Raw genomic sequence first — 21,022 nt, forward strand, 5'->3', positions numbered from 1 at the left:
TGGAGGAATTGATTAGGAGGGTGGTGGTGGTTGTTGTTGTTGTATTCGAGGAATTGAAGGGGGAAGGAGTGGCTGGTTTTGTGTGCTTGGTGGGCTGGCGGTGAAGTGTTGGGAGTTTCGGGGGAAAAGGTGGAGGGGCAGAAGCGGTAGCTGCGGGACTGCGACTGGACTGGACTGGGTTAGTGGCAGGTTCGAGAGTTGGCTGGAGCTGGCAGTGCGCAAGTGCGCAAGTGCTTTGGGGAGTCTGTTCTTACCCTAATTCGATGGGCGCTGTGTTGATTGTCCAGTGCGAGACTTCACAAGGAACACGTAGGAGCCAGAACCAACGGCTATGATTGCGAGGATGGGCAGGATCTTGAACTGCGAGCGGTCGTTATGGGGCGCGGAGGTCGGGCGCGGAGGAGGCGAGGACTTGGGCGCGTTGCTGGAGGATAGGCGCTGGGGAATTGAGGATCGGAAGAGCTGAGTCGGAGTGAATGTTGGCCTGGAGAACACTCCAGACGCGAAGCGGCGGGCGAGAGGCAGAGACATGAGGGTTTCGTTGTGAAGATTGTACGTTGTGATGGAGGAAAATTGGGAGTGGCCGGAAGAGGATTAGTTGCTGATCTCCAGTATACAGGAGCACCCGCTTCTGCAGCCAAAGTAGTCGGGTCTTCCCCTTGGCATCTACCGGGGTCTAACACTCAGCAATTTCTTCCTTTATTTTTTACTACAAAAGAAGACTCATATAATGCTTCATGGACTAACTTTTCTTATAATTTACTTATATTTCCAAGTATCCGTTCAATATCCGTTCAATCGTGCAGCTAGAGTTATTTTGACGTTGACATGCCACCCTGTCCATTCTTGAAGACATGGCCATACTCTCTCAATTTGTGGGACATATATCAGTAAGGAATTATTTCTTGCCTTTACTATCTATTATTTGATTGATTATGTATGGCTAACTTCCTCAAAGTATATCTGTACGACTCGAACTGCCCCTTATCACTGGCATTTGCCTCAGCGTTTATCCAGTTTCTAACCTTTACTAGGCTTGATATCCAGCATCCGGTAGTTTCTTCACAGTTCAGCTATTTCAGAGCTGGACCAGCGACATTAGGCCATGATGGACAAACCATCCGACAAATACTTACGGGACTGAGGTCAATCGACCGTGGCAATAGGCATGCTGGAGGCCTCTGACAAAGCCCCATCTAATGTGCTTCTCAACCTCTCCACAATGTCAAGACTTGTTAATCAGATCAAAGAAGCTCTATGGCATCGCTTGCCCCCTTGATCACTTGACAATCGTATGCCTCAACGCCCTCTGAACTCTGCCACCTTGCCTACCGCTGACAGTACTCCTATCCTCCTTGTCGATCCAATGGGACTTCATCGTGATTTCAAAATCTACGTTCGAAACCAGTCAGTCTGGTCAGTAATTATAATGTACTACTATAAACGTATTGGTATATCCGGGTTTGATCAAGCAACAGGCGGCCATCTAAGCTTACTGCAAACCTATATTAACACCATAAAGAGAGACAAGGCAAGAAAATCCGGGACTTTTCAACGCGGACTCGTGCTGCACTTATCACAGTTACAGTCCATGCAACTATACAGACGATTCCAGATTGCGCGAAGATATTCGTTCCCATAGCTCTGGTTCGACATGTGCTGCGCTCTCGCCAAATCATCCATCTCATCCGCATACGGATCTACAAAGACACCTTCAGAAACCCGAGTAAACCGAAGTCTTCCAACATGCAGAGCGAGCATATCCAAAACGACCGCAATATCAGGGACCGGTGCCTGTTTTCTCTTGAGCAGTTCAACAGTCCATGACAAGGTATCCCTGATGGTACCATCTTTAGAACAAAGACGGCCATATTCTGCTTCGGCGAGCAGATCAATCAGTTCATAGCCCTCACAGAAATCGCGGTCTTCATCTGCGGAAGATGAGTCCACTAGATAGAAATCTTCGGCTAGAAGAGTTCCAAGTGGAGGCGGTGTTCCAAGCACCTCTATGTCTCTGATCATTTCTTCCATTTCAGCTATGATCTCCATACAAACGCTATCCTCGACGGATCCTGCACTGAGTGTGTTAGCCCATGTTAGCAGATCCTCGCGGAAGATCTGGCGGTCGTGCATGAAAGATTCTGGATCCATTGTTTGCGAACTCTTTTAGCTGGAGCTCTGTCGGTCTCGATGATAAGGACAATTTTGATGGATTCGATATTGATAGGGTTGTATAGTTGACGGTGGACCTTCTACTACAAGACGTCGACGGGGACCCCGATTTATAGAGTTCCGAAAAGGTGGCTTCAAGAGAAAAAGACCAAATACAAGTATATTTTATATTCAATTATTAGCCATAGCCGTTGTATATGGCGCTTTCATTTACGAGCACGGCTTATGAGCTATGAATGAGGGTATTCAATCTTCTTTGTCATTCAACTTCCTTTGACCTCTATAACACATGCTCTTCCTGGCATTCAACAAAGCCCATTGCATAATACCCATTCTAACCTTGGATTTCATAGAAGACAATGTGACGGCACTGCGAATCACAAGCTTCCTCAGTCCTTTTCAAATTATACTGATTCATCTTGGCTAGCACCAGTCCTAGATTTTTGACATAGGATTTTCGGAATGATCGGCTCGCTGGTTTGAGATAGAAAGAGTAAGCCGTAGATCAGACTCGTGCATATGCAGCTAGAAAATAAAGTAGTATACGAAGTAATACGGCTCTGAGTGACTGTCATATATTGAAAATCTTGTTCACTTAGTCCGCTGGTGATCAATGGTTGAATCAAACCACTTTGTTGCGACGGGTAAGACAACAAGAAATTGATTGGTATGTGCAATGTGACTTGAATGTCTAGTATATCTGAAACAGCATTACCGTCGATCTTGCTCGGATGACACCTTAGAAGTTAAGATAACGAAATCAAAGGTCAGCCTTGCTACCCTGGGACATAACACTTTCACATGCAATCTTGAGTTGGAGCAGCACGCAGACGAAACAACGGGAAGGTCGATCCTGTTCGGCTTGAAGATATAGAGTACTTTCTAAAATACCCACGGCATCAAATTTTATGAGGCAGATTGCTGTCAAACATCTCATTGAGTCTCTCGATAATGACCTTTATTTCTCGATTTTTGAGACTACAAGTTGAAGTGTCAGACCCCATACAATGCAGTCTACCCGCAATAGGTTGTTTCCTCCGGTCCCCACTTATTCAGCCAGTCAAGATTCTCTGGGAAATTGAGAATGCTTGAAATCGCGACAGGAGCAAACCACAGACCGTTGACGCACCCAGTATACGCTCGATCGTTTGAGGAATTGGCTGGTTTTCGAGGTGAATCCTTGATCATGTACCAAATCTCGGGTTTGTTTCGGACAAGTACACACGAATATGGGCGCAGATAAGGAAAGTAGAAGTCGCTTAGAGCCGCTGTATGGCGTATCTTCGTCGTATAACAAAAGTACCTTGAATGTAATGCGGTTTAATAAGATGCCCTTTTCGAGCCCGACCGAGTAAGGTAGAAGAACATCATGGTTATCTTCAGTTTAGCGGCTACACTAATAGGCTTCACTAGCTCACCTTAGTCTACTTGGAAGTTGGTCATCGCCAACTTGAATGTACGCAATGTGATCGGGCACAGTGGCGATGCTAGTCAATCGACGTACTAGCTTCTCGGCGAAGTGCCGGCTAGTATCCATCAGGAATTACCGAGGAATCGAGGATCCTAATCTGAGAAGCACAATACGGGATCGTGAGTTAAAGTTTTGGGCCGTCCAAGATTTAGGGGAAGAGGTAAATTGGTGGGCCGATGAGATGCTGATAGATAAATAGGATAGCGGACACGGCTCGATCGCACGAGCCGTGGTTGAAATGACTTAAATGATGATTAAATCGACTAGACTCTTAGGGATCTTTTTAGGACTGAGGAGCCCCAATGATAATTTAGAACCTGAGCGTCCGCTGGGTTCCTGAGTCCTTAGCGGTTCGGGGTTGGCTTCAAGCTCCCTGCAGGCTCCACTTGTAGCCCGTGCAAAGTAAACCAATTCCGATCGTTTCCTCCAATAGTTAATCGCAGGCCTATCTGAAAAAGGAGCTGGTTTTCTGTCATTCAATGGCGGGCATGGGACACAGCTTAATCATCGTCGAATTCGTCTCGCATCTTTTGTTATCCAGCTTACTTGTATTCCTGACGTTGTCGCTAGTATGTATACATCGTAATGACTATGGCCTAGCTATCGAGCTATTCTGCATGTAGCTAGGTTAATGTGATAGAGACCCTCTCAACCGCTGCTGTACAAAATGAATCACTTCCACGTTGTATCGAAAGATGTAGAGGAAGTGTGAATAATCGATGGAAGGTGGGAGCCGAAAACAGCATTCAGCATCGCCCTCATCGCAGTAACTACGGATCGAGGCAGCAAACGGATCACACCATTCTGGGTGAATTCGTGGATAGATCTACATTTTTGAGCTCGGTCAGGGCTCTGGATCACCAGAGGCCTTCGTGACAAGTTCAGGATTGAGTGATAAAGTATGTAAAAATGACTCTGGCTTACCCCTGTTCCATCGGTACAAGTTCCCAGGTCATATGGAAGTCCAGGAACAAATGTCTCTTCGCCGTACGATACAGCTGCAACCACTTCGGTCGATATTAGCTTAGGTTGGCTCCGTGAACAAGACTATAGAACATCCTTACCGTTCTTGTTGAAATGAGGCTCCAGACCGGGAACATAATAGAGCCACTGCGAGCTCGTACCGCATAGTCCATCCATCATCGCGACTCCGCCCTATGTGGAGAATGATCATCTTTTTCAGCACGCCTCAATGCGTTATAAAGTTCAGGTGGAGCAGCTAGAAGATGACAAGAGGAAGTTATGAGAGTGGAAACAAAGTAGGTGAATACGTCGTGGGGATTTAGAGCTGTGTGATTGATGAATGGTTGGGATATGACAAACTTAGGGTGACAGAGAAAGAGAAAAAAGCAGGTACGATCTGACAGACATCAAAGCCCCACTCACCAAGGAGTACCCAAGAATAAAAATCTTGGAGTCTGGACAGCTAGCGACATAAGACCGGATATAATCTTGCATCATTAAAGAGCCATTCGAGGCGGCCACGCGGTGGTCGTCAGCGCCGTGATTATAAGGCAGCGCAACGCTACTTGAGCCTGGGATTAGCTGTAGGACAAGATTCTGGACAGACACCAGAACATTCAGATTATCGCCAGGGCCTTGGCCTCGCATTAAAATCGCGTGAACACCTTTCGCACAGTAGGAAGGAGCGGTAACCTGGGCCAGGCACGATTGGGATTGCTGGAGGAAAAGGCCCAAAATGACAAGACTCTGAAAAGACTTGACATGCATAGCGACTGGGCATCAGCTGCGATGGACGGAGACGAAGTATGGGATTGGCGGGACGGTTCACGAGTCCGAGGAAATCTACAAAGCCCTCGGCGCGTATTTAAAATGTTGGGCTGGCAGCAGGTTATAGGGGGATTGTAGCATTGGATCTAGTAGGGTGATTTGAGAGATGCAACCAATCTAAGTGTAGCTATGTTATATTTGCGGATGGTGACTTTTAGCAGAGTACTACTCCGCATAGGCTGATATCATCCCTACTGTGCAACGAGTGTCAAAAATTCAATAGTCTAATAGGTCGGTGAGAATAATATTCGGACCCGCGGAGCTCGAAAGGCAGTTGCTCTCGAGATTGGGATCGGCACTGCCTCTCGGCATTGACTCTACGGAGTGAAGGAGGGGAAGCAAGATGAGTGATTATGGTTTTGTCTTGGTAGATATGTTTTGGGGCCTGCCTATCAATCGAGGCCCCATTCTTCCAGCGTAATGTCCTCCTCGCCGATAACATGTGAACAAAAATGAGGCAGGCAGGGATATAGGCGAAGGGCAAACTCGAGCGTGTTCGGGACTGAAGAGAAAACCCGACATTTCAATTTGATTAGGGAGGAGCTTGTAAAGGCTCACTTGAGGGGACTGGGCCCAGTGGCTGTCAATGGGAATTGGCTGAATAATTAGCGGAAACTTCCGTGATTTGGCCAAAAACCTAGTCGAGGAGCCACTAGGATGCTAATGTAGCTGTGAACGATCGAAATTTTATCTATCTTGCAAGGGTGCGCGAAATGGCTTCGAGGTTACACCACCAGACCGTTGTCGATTGCACGACAGCCGGGATGCGAACTGCCCTCCCACAGAGCTATGTCGACATGCGCAAACGCCATCCTGACAACGTATTACAGGAAGCTCATCCTTATGCCAGGCACACTTTGTACGATTGTAACTGTACAAAAATAGAATATTATTGCCTCATCAATATTGCTTCGAGAGTAGCCTGTTCTATGGAAATTCTGAAAATCTAAAGAGGACTTCCGTCCATTCGAGCGCCCGTGCTTACTGCGACAGGGGAGGCAAGCTTCTTGACCTAGGATTCTTCTTCCGACTTGGCTATTAGGTCCCGGACTGCATCTCCTAGCTCATTGATCACCAGTCCAGACCGCGGAATAGTGTGGCCCTTGCCCGTGTCGAAGAGGGTGGCCGTATCGGGGTCACATACGTCGTATAGCGCGTATGCGCCATGTCTGAAGGGATCTATTCAAGCGAACCAAGGATGTGAGTGTCGGTTCCGAATCTCTGGCAAGACAAAAGTAAACTGAAACAGTTCATGTTCGAGAATCAATCATACCGTTAGCACCCACAACGTGTAGAGTAGGCACGTCAATCAGGTCGTCGTCCTGATCTGCGAGGACAATGCCCTTCCCAGGGTTAATTGGGGGCCAGCCAGTGACGAACATTGCGCATTTGATGCGTCGTTCACGCCCAGTCTCTTCTTGTCTTCGCTGCTCATCCAGAATGAATGTCGCGGCGATGGAGGCACCCTCGCTGTATCCGATGATGCCTCCGATGTCTGGATTCTTCTCCAACGTATCGTATAGATACTGCATCACCTGTACATGATTCTTCCATACTACTTCTCGGTCTCCAGCTAAATCGCGCATCACATCTTCCGGGTTCTGCCCGACTGGGATTTTGCGTACCCGGCTGATCATCGACTCTTCAGCTACACCACCATCTTCCGCCCAGCGATAGTGGGGTCCAGCGCCGAAGTACTCCTCGAATCCTGTATATGACCAGATATTAGCTTTGAGCTCCTTTTGACCACTCACCGGTGGTGGGAATGGAATATTCGTACCTTGCGGCGGCTTGATTTGGACCAAGCCGTTGATGTAATGGAACGAAGCCGCACAATCGCGCGCCAAGTCCTCCTGTAGTGGTGCTGGAATCAATTGTTCCATGTTAGAGGGCACGCCTATCCAACTGCATTATCTGCTCATTCTGGTAATTTACCTAGTTGGATGCTGAGATTCTGCATCACTCAGCACAGTCTTCTTCCCGGAAATGCTCTTGGTGGCTCGTATGGTTAAATCCACTTACATCGATATTGCCAATGGCACCATGAAGACAGAGGAACTGCATCTTGAGTAATATTTAGACAGAACGATGTACTGCGTATACCTCAGGGCCGTACAGCCACAGCTTGCCAGAGGATGGTTAAAAAGAAAGAAAGAATGTGCGGTAAAGATTCGAAGCAAGCAAAGCAGCCAAGCCAAAGAAGCAATACAGAAAGAGAGAAAGCAGGAACTTGGAAGAGCTTGTCAAGTCCCAACTATCTAACGTGATTCTCCACCCGGGACTTGTTCTCCAGCCCATAAATCAGCAATTCCCTCCGAACACATGTGATCGACTGGATGTATCCATATAACCGATCCACAAGTTCATCGAAGCTCATGTGGGTTGCATGGACCCAGAAATTCATGTCCCTGAATTTGTGTCTAACCTGAGTGGGCTGCACAGCAGCATCGTGGAAGTTACGCCGCCAGCGGCCCAATGTTAACCTCTCATTCTTATCGCAGGGACCTCGGGGCAAATATTTTTCTAGGGAAAAAATGGGCAAAAGGTCGATTTGAGAATATGGCTCTTTTCGAAAATAGGGATTTGGATGAATAAGGGAAGAGGGCCTGTTGATCTTTGCTGTCTTTAATAAACTCTTTTCTTCGATCATTTTTGATTCCTCCGACGTTTGAATTGAGGTGCTCCAGACTTCTCTATTTAACTCTAATGCCCTGTCAAGCACAGTCGTAAGATAGAAGGAAAAGAAACGAGGAGAAAGAAAGTCCCGGGCATCTAACTATACATTCATTGATTCTAGGTCTCGTTATATACTTCGTTTCCACCCCTTCTTCCTCTCTCTCCTCTTCTCTCTCGTTCTTTTTCTCATTCTTCGTTTTGTCCTCCGCAACGCTATGAATGGCACGGCCGAATCCAATGGCACACAGTGTGACGGGGAAACCCGGATGCCACAAGCCATTGCCATAATTGGGTATGCCTGTCGACTTTCTGGCCAAGTCTCCTCCCCCGGCGACTTATGGGAGCTTTGTACAAGGGCCCGAAGCGGCTGGGCGCCCATTCCCAAAGACCGTTTTTCGCATGGCGCCTACCACCATCCTAATCCCTCGAAACCCGGTACTTTCAACCCTGCGGGCGGCTACTTCCTCGATGAAGACGTTTCCCGATTTGATGCTCCCTTTTTCAATGTCACCGTGCAGGAGGCGATCTCTATGGACCCTCAGCAGCGCCTGCTTCTGGAGTGCTCCTTCGAAGCTTTGGAGACTGCTGGCATTCCCAAAGAGTCACTCGCGGGTCGCGAAGTCGGCGTTTTTGTTGGTGGCAATTTCTCTGATTACGAGCTCAATAATTGCAGGGATATCGATACGGTTCCCCCATTTCAAGCTACGGGCAATGCGCCCGCAATGCAATCCAATCGCATTTCGTACTACTTTGACCTGACAGGTCCTAGTATGACATTCGACACGGCCTGTTCGTCTTCATTGGTGGCCTTGCATTATGCCGTTCAGACCTTGCGAAGTGGTGAATCAAAGGAGGCTCTGGTGGGCGGATGCAGATTGAATATTCTTCCCGATTATTTCGTTTCCATGTCCATGTCACAGTAAGTCCTCTCAGTCTCGATTGGATCAGTTTGTGAGGCATAACTAAAAGCACAGATTATTCAATGACGAAGGGAAAACATATTCTTTTGACGAAAGAGCCAAATCCGGGTTTGCGCGTGGTGAGGGCGCTGGCGTCGTCCTCCTCAAGCCTCTCGACGCTGCGATCCGCGACAAAGACCCCATCCGGGCCATAATCGCTAATTCTGGAGTGAACCAAGACGGGAGAACCAAGGGTATCACATTGCCGAACGAGAATGCACAGGAGCAATTGATCCGCCGAGTCTACCGTGAAGCCAATCTCAACCCGGAAGACTGCGGGTTTGCAGAAATGCACGGCACGGGCACGAAAGCCGGAGATCCCATCGAGGCACGAGCGGTACATGAAGCCCTAGGAGGAGGTCGGACGGCGCGGAATCCGCTTTACATTGGATCGATTAAGTCTAATATTGGCCACTTGGAAGGTGCCAGCGGCATTGCTTCTATTATCAAGACGGCCATGATTCTTGACAAGGGGCTGCTTCTACCAAATGCTGACTTCAAGAAACCCAATCCAAATATCCCATTGTCAGAGTGGAATATGAAGGTCGTCACCTCTACTCGGCCCTTTCCACGAGGCAAGAAGTACGCCAGTGTTTCAAACTATGGGTTTGGAGGAACTAACGCACACGTCGTTCTCCAAAAGCCTCCTCCGCCAGATCGGGCAGAAGATGATGCAGGCGTGGAGGGAGACCCAAAGAGCAGACTGTTTTTGATATCTGCCAATGATAAGGACTCTCTTCGCACGAGAATCCAGGACTTTGGAATTTACTTCGAGCAGCGGCCAGAAGTGTTCGAGAACTCCCTCTTTGGCAATTTTGCTCATACCCTGGGAACTAAATTGTCCCATCTTTCATATCGTGTGGCTCTGTCAGCTACCTCGTTGGACGAACTGGGTGTCAAGATGGCCCAACTGAAAGCCAACCCTATTCGAGTACTTGGAACTCCCACACTCGCCTTCGTTTTCACTGGACAGGGTGCTCAATGGGCTCGGATGGGTATTCCCTTGATGAACGAATATCCACTCTTTGCAGCGGCCATTGAGCGCGCAGACAAATGCCTTCGTGGCCTTGGGGCAGAATTCTCCCTCCTTGAAGAACTGCAGAAAGAGGCTACGGTCTCTGATATCAACTCTCCACATCTAAGCCAGCCTGCTTGCACAGCTCTTCAGATCGCTCTCACGGATCTCCTCCGTTCATGGGATATTCGGCCCTCTTCGGTCGTGGGTCACAGCTCCGGCGAGATTGGCGCCGCCTATGCTGCCGGTATTTTTGATTTGGAGGGAGCCATGGCGCTTGCCTACCGTCGTGGGCAGATGACATCTCTGCTGAAAAGTTCATATCCACTCCTGAAGGGCACGATGATTGCCGTCGGGGCCAGCTCTAATGATGTCAAGCCGATGTTGAAAACGCTGAGCGGCTATGCTACGGTGGCCTGTGTAAACAGTCCCTCCAGTGTGACGGTTTCCGGAGACGCAGACGCAATCGATGAGCTTGAAGCTGCCCTTCAAGAGAAGCAGCTATTCAACCGAAAGCTCAAGATCGATGTTGCCTACCATTCAGACCACATGAAGAAGGTGGCAGAGGCATACCTATTAGCTATTGAATCGATCTTGCCCTCGTCCTACGCAACCGCGACTTTCTTTTCGTCCGTCACTGGCGAGATCGCTGAGCCGTCTGATCTAGCCCCAGCATACTGGGTGGCCAATTTGACCTCTCCCGTGTTGTTTGACAATGCACTGGCCAAGATGTGCGCCGACGAAGAGAGCCGACCCAACCTCCTTCTCGAGCTTGGTCCACACTCCGCGCTTAAGGGTCCCATTCTGGACACCCTGAAGAGCCTGGGATCAACTGCCTCCAAGGTCAGCTACGCACCCACCGTGCTCCGCAATGCCGAACCAGCCCAGTCTCTTCTGGATGCTGCAGGTGCTGTGTATGTGCGCGGTGGATCTCTCAATGCCACCCAGATCAATTTCCCCGTGAGTGGAGCCCAGAATCGATCTTTCCTGCGGGACTTGCCGAAGTATCCCTGGCAGCACAGCACACGATACTGGCATCAAGCGCGCATTGCGGACGGACATAGATTTCGCGATGGAAAGCGAAACGATGTCCTGGGAACGCGAGCCATGTATTCGAATGATCTTGAGCCTACATGGCGCAATATTGTCCGTCTTGACGATATCCCTTGGCTGCGGGAACACAAGATGCAGGGTATGAGTGTGTATCCGATGGCTGGATATGTAAGTTTTCCTCAATATCAACTTCAACTATGAATCAAAGCTGACCAAATTATTTCAGTTGGCTATGGCTATTGAGGCTGCGCGTCGACGTGCCGAGATCCATGAGACTCCATTCTCACAATTCCAATTCCGTGAGGTGACCGTCGGTGCTGCACTCGTTTTGAGCGACGATGTGGACGTAGAAACTACCATCACCTTGAAGCCTTACGCAGAAGGCACACGCGGCAACTCGGATATTTGGGACGAGTTCCGTATTAGCTCATGGACTTCCAAGCGAGGCTGGACAGCACACTGCTCTGGCTTAGTTCGCACCCGCGCTAACAAGAAGCAGCAAGCATCAGTCTCCAATGTTACTGAGGCTGAGCAGAAGTACTTCTCCAGCCAGATTGAGAGAGTCATGGAACAAGCAACGTATAAGATCGACATACAAAGCATGTATGAAGTCCTCACTGATATTGGTGCTGGGTATGGTCCTTGCTTTCAGGGTCTGGAGAATATATTCTCAAGCCCTCATCATTCGCGTGGAGACCTGTTCGTCCGGGATACAAAAACCATAATGCCTAAGAATTTCGAGGCTCCGTTGACCATTCATCCAACTTTCTTGGATGCACTCCTGCACCTAACCTGGCCCATCCTCGGCCAAGGTCGAATGGAACTCGACACGCTGTACATGCCAACCATGGTCAAGAGCTTGGTTATCAGTGATAAGATGCCCTCTATCCCAGGCGAATCTGTCAAAGCATGGTGTAATGGCGGGCCGAGTCAGGCTAACCCGGAGCCGGCCAGGTTCGATCTTTGGGTGACACCAGAGAACTCGACCGAAATTCTCATCAATATCGAGGGCTTGACCATGACTCCGCTAAAAGATGCGGGTGCTGTCCGTGGCGAAATCGCCCGCGACTTGTGTTACAAGTTCGAGTGGAAATCTCTCGCTTCTCTAATTGAAACTGAAAAGGAGATTGTCTCCGAATCCCGGGGACTTAATGCTCATGTCAATGGTATTAACGGGAATGTTAATGAGCCTAATGGTGTGCTAGCTAACGGCACGACTGTGAATGCGTTGACTAATGGTCATACCAATGGCAATGGCATCCTGAATGGCCACAACTTGACCAACATTGTGATTACACAGCTTGGCAAGCCTGACGGTATCGTGGACAAATTGAATCACGCTTTTCAAACTGAGAGCAGTGACTGGAGGCCCTCTATCTCCCCGTTTGAGGAGATTGACGCAACTGGCAAACATGTCGTCGTCCTCCAAACCGGGGCCCTGTCCCTCCGCAACCTCACCGCAGAGTCATTTGAGGACATTAAGCGCACTCTATTTAACGCTTCCAATGTCCTTTGGGTCTACCGTCTTGATAATCCAGATGCCCAAATGATCGTTGGTCTTACCCGAAGCTTGCGTTCCGAGACCATGGCCAGGGCTGCAACTCTCGGTCTTGAGACTGAAGACCTCGAGAATCCCGCCATTCCCATCATGGCTGCCATCAATGCTTTGTGGTCGAATGACAGCCTAAGTTCCTGCCAGGACTTTGAGTTCCGAGCCAAGGGCGCTGATCTATTTGTCCCGCGTGCCTTGACCAACGAAGCTGCTGACGCTTTCGTCCACAATGAGACTCACGAGATGACCATCTCATCTCAGCGGTTCCAACAGCCTGGCCGCCGTTTCAAGCTTCAGATTGGCAATCTTGGGGCTCTTGATACGCTTTACTTTGCTGACGATGTGTTCGAACCTCTGGCTGATGATGATATTGAGATTGAGGTTAAAGCCACCGGTCTAAATTTCAAGGATATCGTCGTCACAATGGGTCAGCTTGCACAGCCTTACATTGGCATTGAGTGCAGTGGTATTGTCTCGTCTGTGGGTAAGAATGTCCAACATCTCAAAGTTGGCCAGCGAGTCATGGCCCTGCCGCTAGGTGGCTACTCTACCTATGCTCGCTGCAAAGCTACCAGTGCAGCCCCGATCCTGGAAAACATGTCCTTTGAGATCGGTGCCACAGTGCCAGTGGTCTTTTGCACGGCTTATTACGCGCTCTTCGACCTCGGTCATCTACAGGAAAGCGAGCGGGTCCTGATTCACGCTGGTGCCGGTGGTGTCGGGCAAGCAGCCATCATGCTGGCGCAGATGATTGGCGCAGAGATCTTTGTGACTGTCGGCAGCGTGGAGAAGAAGCAATTCCTCATGGCCCAATATGGCCTCCCTGAAGACCACATTCTCTACAGCCGTGATACCTCTTTCGGCCATGGTATCCGCCGTGCAACGAATAACGAAGGTGTGGACGTCGTTCTTAATTCCCTCGCTGGCGATCTTCTGCGCGAAACATGGGAATGCCTGGCTCCGTTCGGCCGGTTCGTTGAGATTGGCAAGGCTGATATCACCAAGAATACTCGCCTCGACATGCTTCCATTTGAATACAACGTTAGCTTTGCCTCGGTCGATTTGACCAAGGTGGCTGCACATCGCCCGAAGCTGATGAAGCGACTCTTGGACAATGTTACGGATCTGATGGCCAAGGAATCTGTGCGGCCCATCTTGCCGCTGACCACATACCGCATCTCGGAGCTGGAGACTGCTTTCCGTACATTGCAGACCGGTAAGGCGATGGGTAAGATCGTGGTCGTTCCTCACCAGGATGATTATGTCAAGGTAAGAGATCTGTCATCTGAAGTTCTGAGCAAAAGTTAATGTGTAAGTAACAGGCTGTTGCCCCCAAAACCGGGGCCTCTCTCTTGAAGGCGGACGCTTCTTATATTCTGATCGGCGGCACGGGTGGTCTGGGACGAAGCATGGCCAAATGGATGTCTTTCAAAGGCGCCCGGAACATTGTCCTAGTTTCTCGAAGCGCATCGGTTAACGACCAGGTGCAGGCCCTGATTGACGAGCTGGCTGTCAATGGTACACACGTTACCGTTAAGCCATGTGATGTGAGCAGCAAACAGTCAGTTGAGAAACTCGTCAAGGAAGAGATGAAAGATCTTCCGCCAGTCCGTGGTGTCGTTCACGGTGCCATGGTCCTTCGGGTAATTCCTTTCTTCAATCATAACATTTGCACTTTAATTCAGTCAACTAATAGACAACAGGATATACTGTTTGAGAAAATGACACTTGAAGACTTCCAATCAGTCATAACCAGCAAAGTCGACGGCGCTTGGAACTTGCATGAAGTCCTCGCCGACTGCCCCCTCGACTTCTTCATTGCCCTCTCCTCAGTTGCCGGTGTAATCGGTAACCGCGGTCAAGCTGCCTATGCCGCTGCAAATGTCTTCCTCGACGGGTTTATGGAGTACCGACGCTCACTGGGCCTCCCAGGTACATCCATTGATCTCACCGCCGTCCGAGACGTTGGCTATCTCGCCGAGGTCGACAGCAAACGGCAGCAAGAAGTGCTCAAGAACATCGGTACAGATGGCATGGATGAAGCAGAAGTGCTCGCATTACTCGCCGTCGCGATCACGGGCGATTTGGCAGATTCCTGCTCCGGCCAATTCATCGTCGGCCTTGAACTCAGCACGCTAGATCACTTCTGGGCGCAGGACGCCAAGTTCAGTGTGCTCTATGAGGCTGCGAAGGCGGCGCATGGTTCAGGATCCGTAGGGGGAAGTGGTCCATCTGCACCGCTGAATGTGCTCCTTGCCAATGCAGGCTCGAAGGAGGAGGCACTGCATATCTGTTATCAAGCGCTCGCAGCCAAGCTGGCACAGGTGCTAGTGATTTCGCTAGAGGATATGGATCCATCGATAACGGTGGCCTCGTTGGGTTTGGACTCGCTGGTGGCAATTGAAATCCGTAATTGGATCGCGCGCGAGGCCAATGCCAACGTGCAGGTGCTGGAGTTGCTGTCAAGCGGATCTTTGATGGCACTTGCTGAGATTATTTTGAACAAGTCGCAGGTTTGAGGGTCTGGTGTCACTTGCTGATGGGGAGAATCTGTTTTTGTTCTGTTCTGTATGATTTATGTTCGAGTGAGCTTTTGTTTTTGGTATAGATCTATACGTATATCCATTCATTGAATTCTTTTTTGCAGGCTGTGTCTCGGTTCTGTGAGAAAATCCAACAATTGCGCTTAGATAACAGGCTCCTTATCCCACTTGCGAAGATTCTGCCTGTATATTGAAATTCCTGACTGTTCCAGTTGTAGCAGCACAATCCCCAAGGGATCATCTCCAAAATCACCAAATCACACCAGCACTTTCTAGACAGGCCAAAAATGGCATGAATAAGCGGAAAACTCTCCTTCTCCTATGATTATTTATGTACCTGTAACGCAGGTTAAAACTTAATCGCAGATTTCTACCCGTGGCGCAAATACGAAGTTTGAAAAATCTGACGCGATTAACCTTCACGAGAGAGTTTACCATGACGCTCGGCAGGCTTGGCTTCGGTCATTTTTCAACCAAGACACTTTTTCATCGGCCACTTGCCGACAGGTTGTCCTCCACCATGTTCACAGCGCTGATGTCATTGCGATGATCGCTGATATGGTGGCTGATGCTTGGCGCTAAGGGGCCGTCTTATTTTCCGTGGGAGGACAGTGCCACAAGCGGTTTTTTTTTCGTGGATACCCAGTGGACATCCGTGCAGGGTGCAGATGGATTGGTTTCGCTCTACGGAGTTCTACTGTAGATGAGACATTAATCTTGAAGCGAACCGATTTGCCAAGCAATGTGCCTAGGAGCTGAATTTTTTTCAGGACCGCCTGCAATGCAATGTCGTGTACTCCGTACACTCGGCCCATTTCCAGCCGAGTTTTGGTTCCAACGCAAATACTAACAACCGCCGAGTTTGAGCCTCGGGTAAATATTTAACGGACAGCTTATATTAGACTAGTTGCGGAAATATTCTCGTCCATGGTCAATAGAATATCATCTAAATTACCTCATTTCAAAAGCAGCAAGCGACATAGCAATGTGGAGTTTTCAATATGCGTACTCCACCCGTGCTGGTCACAGCGAAATTCGCGAATGCCGCGGATAATCCTCACTGTCATAGGCTAACGAAGAAGTATCTCGGTGGAGTATGGGAGGTCATCATCGATGACAGCGATTTGTAGTTGTCAATGTCACAACTGTGAATCAGATATGCATTTGACCCAGATACGGAAAACGAATCCGGCCAGGCATGCCAGTAGCATCCTTGGATGTACGATCAACCACGTGTCTAGCGGATTCATCCATCTGTCATGGCCGTTCACAATTCGAATGTCATGAATGGACCCACATTGTTAAGATTGTACTGTATGTTATGTAGCTGGAAGGTACAGTAGGGATAAGTGAAGAGAAGTGCAAACATAGTGATTGTACTTGGTATACGAAGAAGATACTGGGCCATCACAATATCGGCTTCTTTCCCGAAGTAGTCAGTGCCATCCTTCGGCATGTTCAGGCTTTGAAACTCTTTTTCGGCAAGGCTAGTAGTCCGTTAGACGCGAAACTCCTGTCGTTGAAAATTCCCATCAATAACCCCCCAGTAAACACTGTAGCATCAGTCAAGTAGTAATCTGTCATCGTTGATGGCCAACGAGAAAGTATGGAAATTAAACAATGACTTGTCCCCTCCGCTCCAGTCATTCGAGCCAGTCACCATGGCGTTGTAGCCGACTGTGGAGGTACAGGAGTATGCCGACATGTATTCCGGGCTCTAAGCAGGAAAGATCAACCCTGTCGAGATCAACGAATGTCAGAAGCCGTGATTCAGCAATGGCCACGGGCCCGGCTTTGAAGACGGAGTACGGAGCGGAGTACGTAAGTACAGTAGCGGCCCGAGTCTATTCGGCTACGACCCACGAGAAGAGCGGACCAGCGAGTCCGCTGGTCGGTACGGGAAATAAGAGGATTACATAAGGAGGATCTCGGGACCCACTCGGTGATTGAGAGCCCTCCCGGAGTGGTTTCGCTCCAACCAATCAGCGCTGGCGCTCGGACCTTGGCCGAAGTCTGGGACGGGTCAATAGTCACGTGATAGATTCTCCGGTACGGGAAAAACCACCCTCCGAGTCGCCCCTCCCAACCCCAACTTCCCAAGTAGGACCCCCTCAAAAAATCAAAAATGAGGAGAATCGCGGAGGATCCCAGGAAAAGCCTATCGCCCGCAAAAACGGCAGGATCACATGTCTTCCTCCAAACAACCTTCCCGCGGTATCTTCTGATAACTACTACCCTAACAAGGATCGGGCGCGCCCAGCGCCATTGACCACCATTTATGACCGAAGTTTACTTTGGTACCAACACTATTTACCGTCCCGGCAAGACAATTTCCCAATTTGAAGACCGCTTTCTCCTTCTGTCCCCACGGGGTGTCGGATTCGATCGCGTCGGTGGCTTGATTGGCCCCTCGGTGGCCCGCCTGGTGGGTCACGGCCTCCTTCACGGTAACCGTCCAGCCGTCGGCATCGGCCAGTGATTAACGGACGGGCTCTCGGGGGCCAAGAAGGATGTGTGGAAGAAGGGTAACTGAGGCGAGTTGTGGGTAAAAAAAAGGCAAATTCGTTTTGTCTACTGTAGCTTGGGCCTCGTCTGGCTTCGGACTTCGCTTCGATCTCGATGCTTTTCAAATGCGCAACAGGACTGACTAGTGTAGTAGACTCCGACTGGTCGAACAGGAAGAAAAAGAAAAACTCTGACCCTTGACCCACTGCGCTTCCCCGTTTTCCCCCGTGAATGGACGAGGATGAAGGTGATGGAGGGTCGGGAGAGATTCCTATTCCGGCCAAGTGAATGGTGATCGTGACGCTCCCAGCAGGAAACGATCCACCCCCACGAGGCTACAAAGGCGACTCAGTGGGAGGGTTGCGATCGGACGGTGACAAAGAGGCGTCCGGATGGCTCCACGGAGGGCTCCACGGGTGGCTCCACGGGTGGCTCCACGGGTGGCTCCACGGGTGGCTTGACGGACGAGAACGGGTGGCGCCTTGTAAGCAACCCAAGCAATTCGAAGCAACCCCAAAAAGTACACAGGTCCCAGGCACTTACTCCATCCTGCCCAGGAACTTCTGCCTCCCGCCACATCTGACTGGCCCGCCACTTTGCTGACATTTCCAACCTTTTTCGGATTCCCGAATGCAGCACCACACATTGGTGGCGGGGGGACAACCCCAAAGAAGAAGCAGAAGAAGCAACCGCAACGCGCCTGGCCATCTTCCCCCAGGGCGGCTCGCGAGACTTGCCTCCAGCAAAACCCACATAGGGCAAACCCCACCTATTGCAACCCCCGTAAAACTCTGCTGCGGGGCCCCCTTAGCCCCTTAGCCCCCATACTGGCCCACGGCGTACCACGGTGGCCCGCGCAACCTGCCTCTAGCGTTAACACGGCCGACGTCATGTCCAATGTTTTTCGTCTTGGCCGACCTGACCCGTAGGATGGGTTTCTCCGCCCTGCAAGAAAGCATAGATACATATAAGGCGTCCTCCCTGACCCCGGACCCCCAGACGGTTTCCTTTCTTTCTTTCCTTGTCCTGGTCCAATCCATCCCTTCGCGCATATACCCACGCGAAGAAGACACACGTTCAAGATGTGGACAACAACCTCCGGCCTGCGGGGCAAGAAGCTCCACATTGCCATCACCTTCACTTCCGTTGTTGGTTTCTCCCTGTTCGGTTATGATCAGGGACTTATGTCTGGTATCATTGCCGGTACTGAGTTCACCAACGAGTTCCGCGCCCTCGCCATTCCCGACGGAGCTTCTGCTGCCCTTTCTCAGCATGTCTCCGTCCTTCGTGGTGCCGTGACTGCCTGTTACGAGCTTGGTTGTTTCTTTGGTGCTATCTTCACTCTCTGCTTTGGTGAGCGCATCGGCCGTACCCCCTGCTGGTCACCGGTGGTGCTCTCATGATCCTCGGTACTGTCATCTCTACTGCCGCCTTCGGTCCCCACTGGGGATTGGGCCAGTTCGTTGTTGGTCGTGTTATCTCTGGTCTTGGAAACGGCATGGACACTGCTACCATCCCCGTGTGGCAGTCCGAGTGTTCTCGTGCTCACAACCGTGGCTTCCTTGTCTGCTTCGAGGGTGCTATCATTGCCGTCGGTACCCTCATTGCCTACTGGATTGACTTCGGTCTCTCCTACGTGAACAGCTCTGTCCAGTGGCGTTTCCCCATCGCTTTCCAGATCCTCTTCGCCATTATGGTCAGCGTTGGAGCCATGATGCTGCCCGAGTCTCCTCGTTGGTTCATCATGCAGGGCAAGGACCAGGAAGCTCTCGAGGTTCTCGCCGCCCTCAACGACAGCACCATTGACGGCGAGGATGTCCTCACCGACTACAACCTGATGAAGGCTGATCTGAAGGCCCAGTCGGGTGCCAAGGCCGATTGGAAGACTCTGTTCACCTTCGGCAAGACCCAGGAGTTCCAGCGTATGATGATCGGTTGCTCTGGCCAGTTCTTCCAGCAGTTCACTGGTTGCAACGCTGCCATCTACTACTCTACTCTGCTGTTCGAGCAGAACTTGAAGATGGAGCACCGTCTCTCTCTGGTTCTGGGTGGTGTCTTCGCTACCGTCTACGCTCTCTCTACCATCCCCTCCTTCTTCATGATTGAGAGGGTCGGTCGCCGCAAGCTGTTCCTGATCGGTTTCGCTGGCCAAGGTCTGTCTTTCATCATCACCATGAGTTGCTTGATCAATGAGAATGAGCAGAACGCCAAGGGTGCCATCGTCGGTATCTTCCTGTTCATCTGCTTCTTCGCTTTCACCACTCTGCCTCTCCCCTGGATCTACCCTCCGGAGATCAACCCCCTCCGCACCCGTACCATGGCTGCCGCCGCCTCCACTTGCACCAACTGGATCACCAACTTCGCCGTTGTCATGTTCACCCCCGTCTTCTCCGATGCCTCTCCCTGGGGTATCTACCTCTTCTTTGCTCTGGTCAACTTCATCGGTCTTCCTTTCGCCTGGTTCTACTACCCCGAGACCGCCGGTCGTGACCTGGAGGAGGTTGACATCATCTTCGCCAAGGCCCATATCGAGAAGAAGTGGCCCTACCAGATCGCCAACACCCTGCCCAAGCTTTCTCCCGGTGAGATTGCCTCTATGCAGCGTGAGATCGGCCTTGACGTATCCGACCACCAGCACTCCTCGGAGAACGAGAAGGTCGAGATGGCCATGTCCAGTGGCAACTCGAGCGACGAGAAGGCCGAGTAATTGAAACTTCCGATCCTCATCGGAGAGCCTATGTACAGTTTGCTTTGGCCTTCCATCCTGGTGACGGAAAGCATTGAGGTTACGACGACTCTTTATAGAGTATGGAGTGTTGTGATGCCTCGCATTTATTATTCCCCTATCTCATTTTTCGTTTTCTTTTTCAGTTGTGATGTCGCATGACATGGCGGTTAATCGCCGCCAGATTGATGTCTTGATTGCTTTTTTCTTTATGTTATATACCATGAAGGGAGGAGATGATTGGAATATAGAGCTTGATCTGATTCAACAATAGAATGCATTGCCATCCTATAATTATTCCCGCTCAGAATGTGGTGTTGCAACCACATCAGTCGTAAGATGAAGCTTAGGATCTGATTTGACACTTCATCGAATTCACCAACTTGATTCGTAAGGCAAGTACTATAACTATTCATCATTCCCTGGCCCAATATGCGTTCAACGAGAAACTTCATAATCCATAGAGCAACATCGAGCTCCCTACATTTCATTTCCAATCCGCGTCAGGTAATTCGATGCGACGTATACCATATGCACATCCATATCCAACAAATCTCAGT

At 50.1% G+C, this 21,022-nt stretch overlaps 6 protein-coding genes across 6 annotated transcripts; 3 read left to right on the top strand and 3 right to left on the bottom strand.

The window, feature by feature from the left end:
- Positions 1–255: 255 nt before the first annotated feature.
- On the bottom strand, positions 256–531 carry N7458_006266 (uncharacterized protein; the record flags this gene model as incomplete). The annotated part of the gene is made up of 1 exon (XM_056909648.1): positions 256–531. One exon carries the CDS (start codon positions 529–531, stop codon positions 256–258), a length of 276 nt encoding a protein of 91 aa, XP_056765352.1.
- A 1,020-nt stretch (positions 532–1,551) lies between these two features.
- On the bottom strand, positions 1,552–2,151 carry N7458_006267 (uncharacterized protein; the record flags this gene model as incomplete). Its single annotated transcript, XM_056909649.1, has 1 exon — positions 1,552–2,151. The coding sequence occupies one exon, from the start codon at positions 2,149–2,151 to the stop codon at positions 1,552–1,554; it is 600 nt and encodes a 199-aa protein (XP_056765353.1).
- Positions 2,152–6,446: 4,295 nt separating this feature from the next.
- N7458_006268 (Serine hydrolase FSH) lies at positions 6,447–7,498 on the bottom strand (the record flags this gene model as incomplete). Its single annotated transcript, XM_056909650.1, has 4 exons — positions 6,447–6,613; positions 6,708–7,298; positions 7,370–7,388; positions 7,457–7,498. The coding sequence occupies 4 exons, from the start codon at positions 7,496–7,498 to the stop codon at positions 6,447–6,449; spliced, it is 819 nt and encodes a 272-aa protein (XP_056765354.1).
- Positions 7,499–8,325: 827 nt separating this feature from the next.
- N7458_006269 (type I polyketide synthase) lies at positions 8,326–15,208 on the top strand (the record flags this gene model as incomplete). The annotated part of the gene is made up of 5 exons (XM_056909651.1): positions 8,326–9,029; positions 9,085–11,305; positions 11,364–13,958; positions 14,012–14,332; positions 14,393–15,208. The coding sequence occupies 5 exons, from the start codon at positions 8,326–8,328 to the stop codon at positions 15,206–15,208; spliced, it is 6,657 nt and encodes a 2,218-aa protein (XP_056765355.1).
- A 2,302-nt stretch (positions 15,209–17,510) lies between these two features.
- On the top strand, positions 17,511–18,666 carry N7458_006270 (uncharacterized protein; the record flags this gene model as incomplete). Its single annotated transcript, XM_056909652.1, has 3 exons — positions 17,511–17,657; positions 18,048–18,221; positions 18,295–18,666. The coding sequence occupies 3 exons, from the start codon at positions 17,511–17,513 to the stop codon at positions 18,664–18,666; spliced, it is 693 nt and encodes a 230-aa protein (XP_056765356.1).
- Positions 18,667–18,819: 153 nt separating this feature from the next.
- Positions 18,820–20,444, top strand: mfsA (glucose-inactivated glycerol proton symporter STL1; the record flags this gene model as incomplete). The annotated part of the gene is made up of 2 exons (XM_056909653.1): positions 18,820–19,042; positions 19,096–20,444. 2 exons carry the CDS (start codon positions 18,820–18,822, stop codon positions 20,442–20,444), a joined length of 1,572 nt encoding a protein of 523 aa, XP_056765357.1.
- Positions 20,445–21,022: the final 578 nt, after the last annotated feature.

This window comes from Penicillium daleae (assembly GCF_028827525.1).
Source record: "Penicillium daleae strain IBT 16125 chromosome Unknown utg000006l_segment0_segment0, whole genome shotgun sequence".
Taxonomy (NCBI): domain Eukaryota; kingdom Fungi; phylum Ascomycota; class Eurotiomycetes; order Eurotiales; family Aspergillaceae; genus Penicillium; species Penicillium daleae.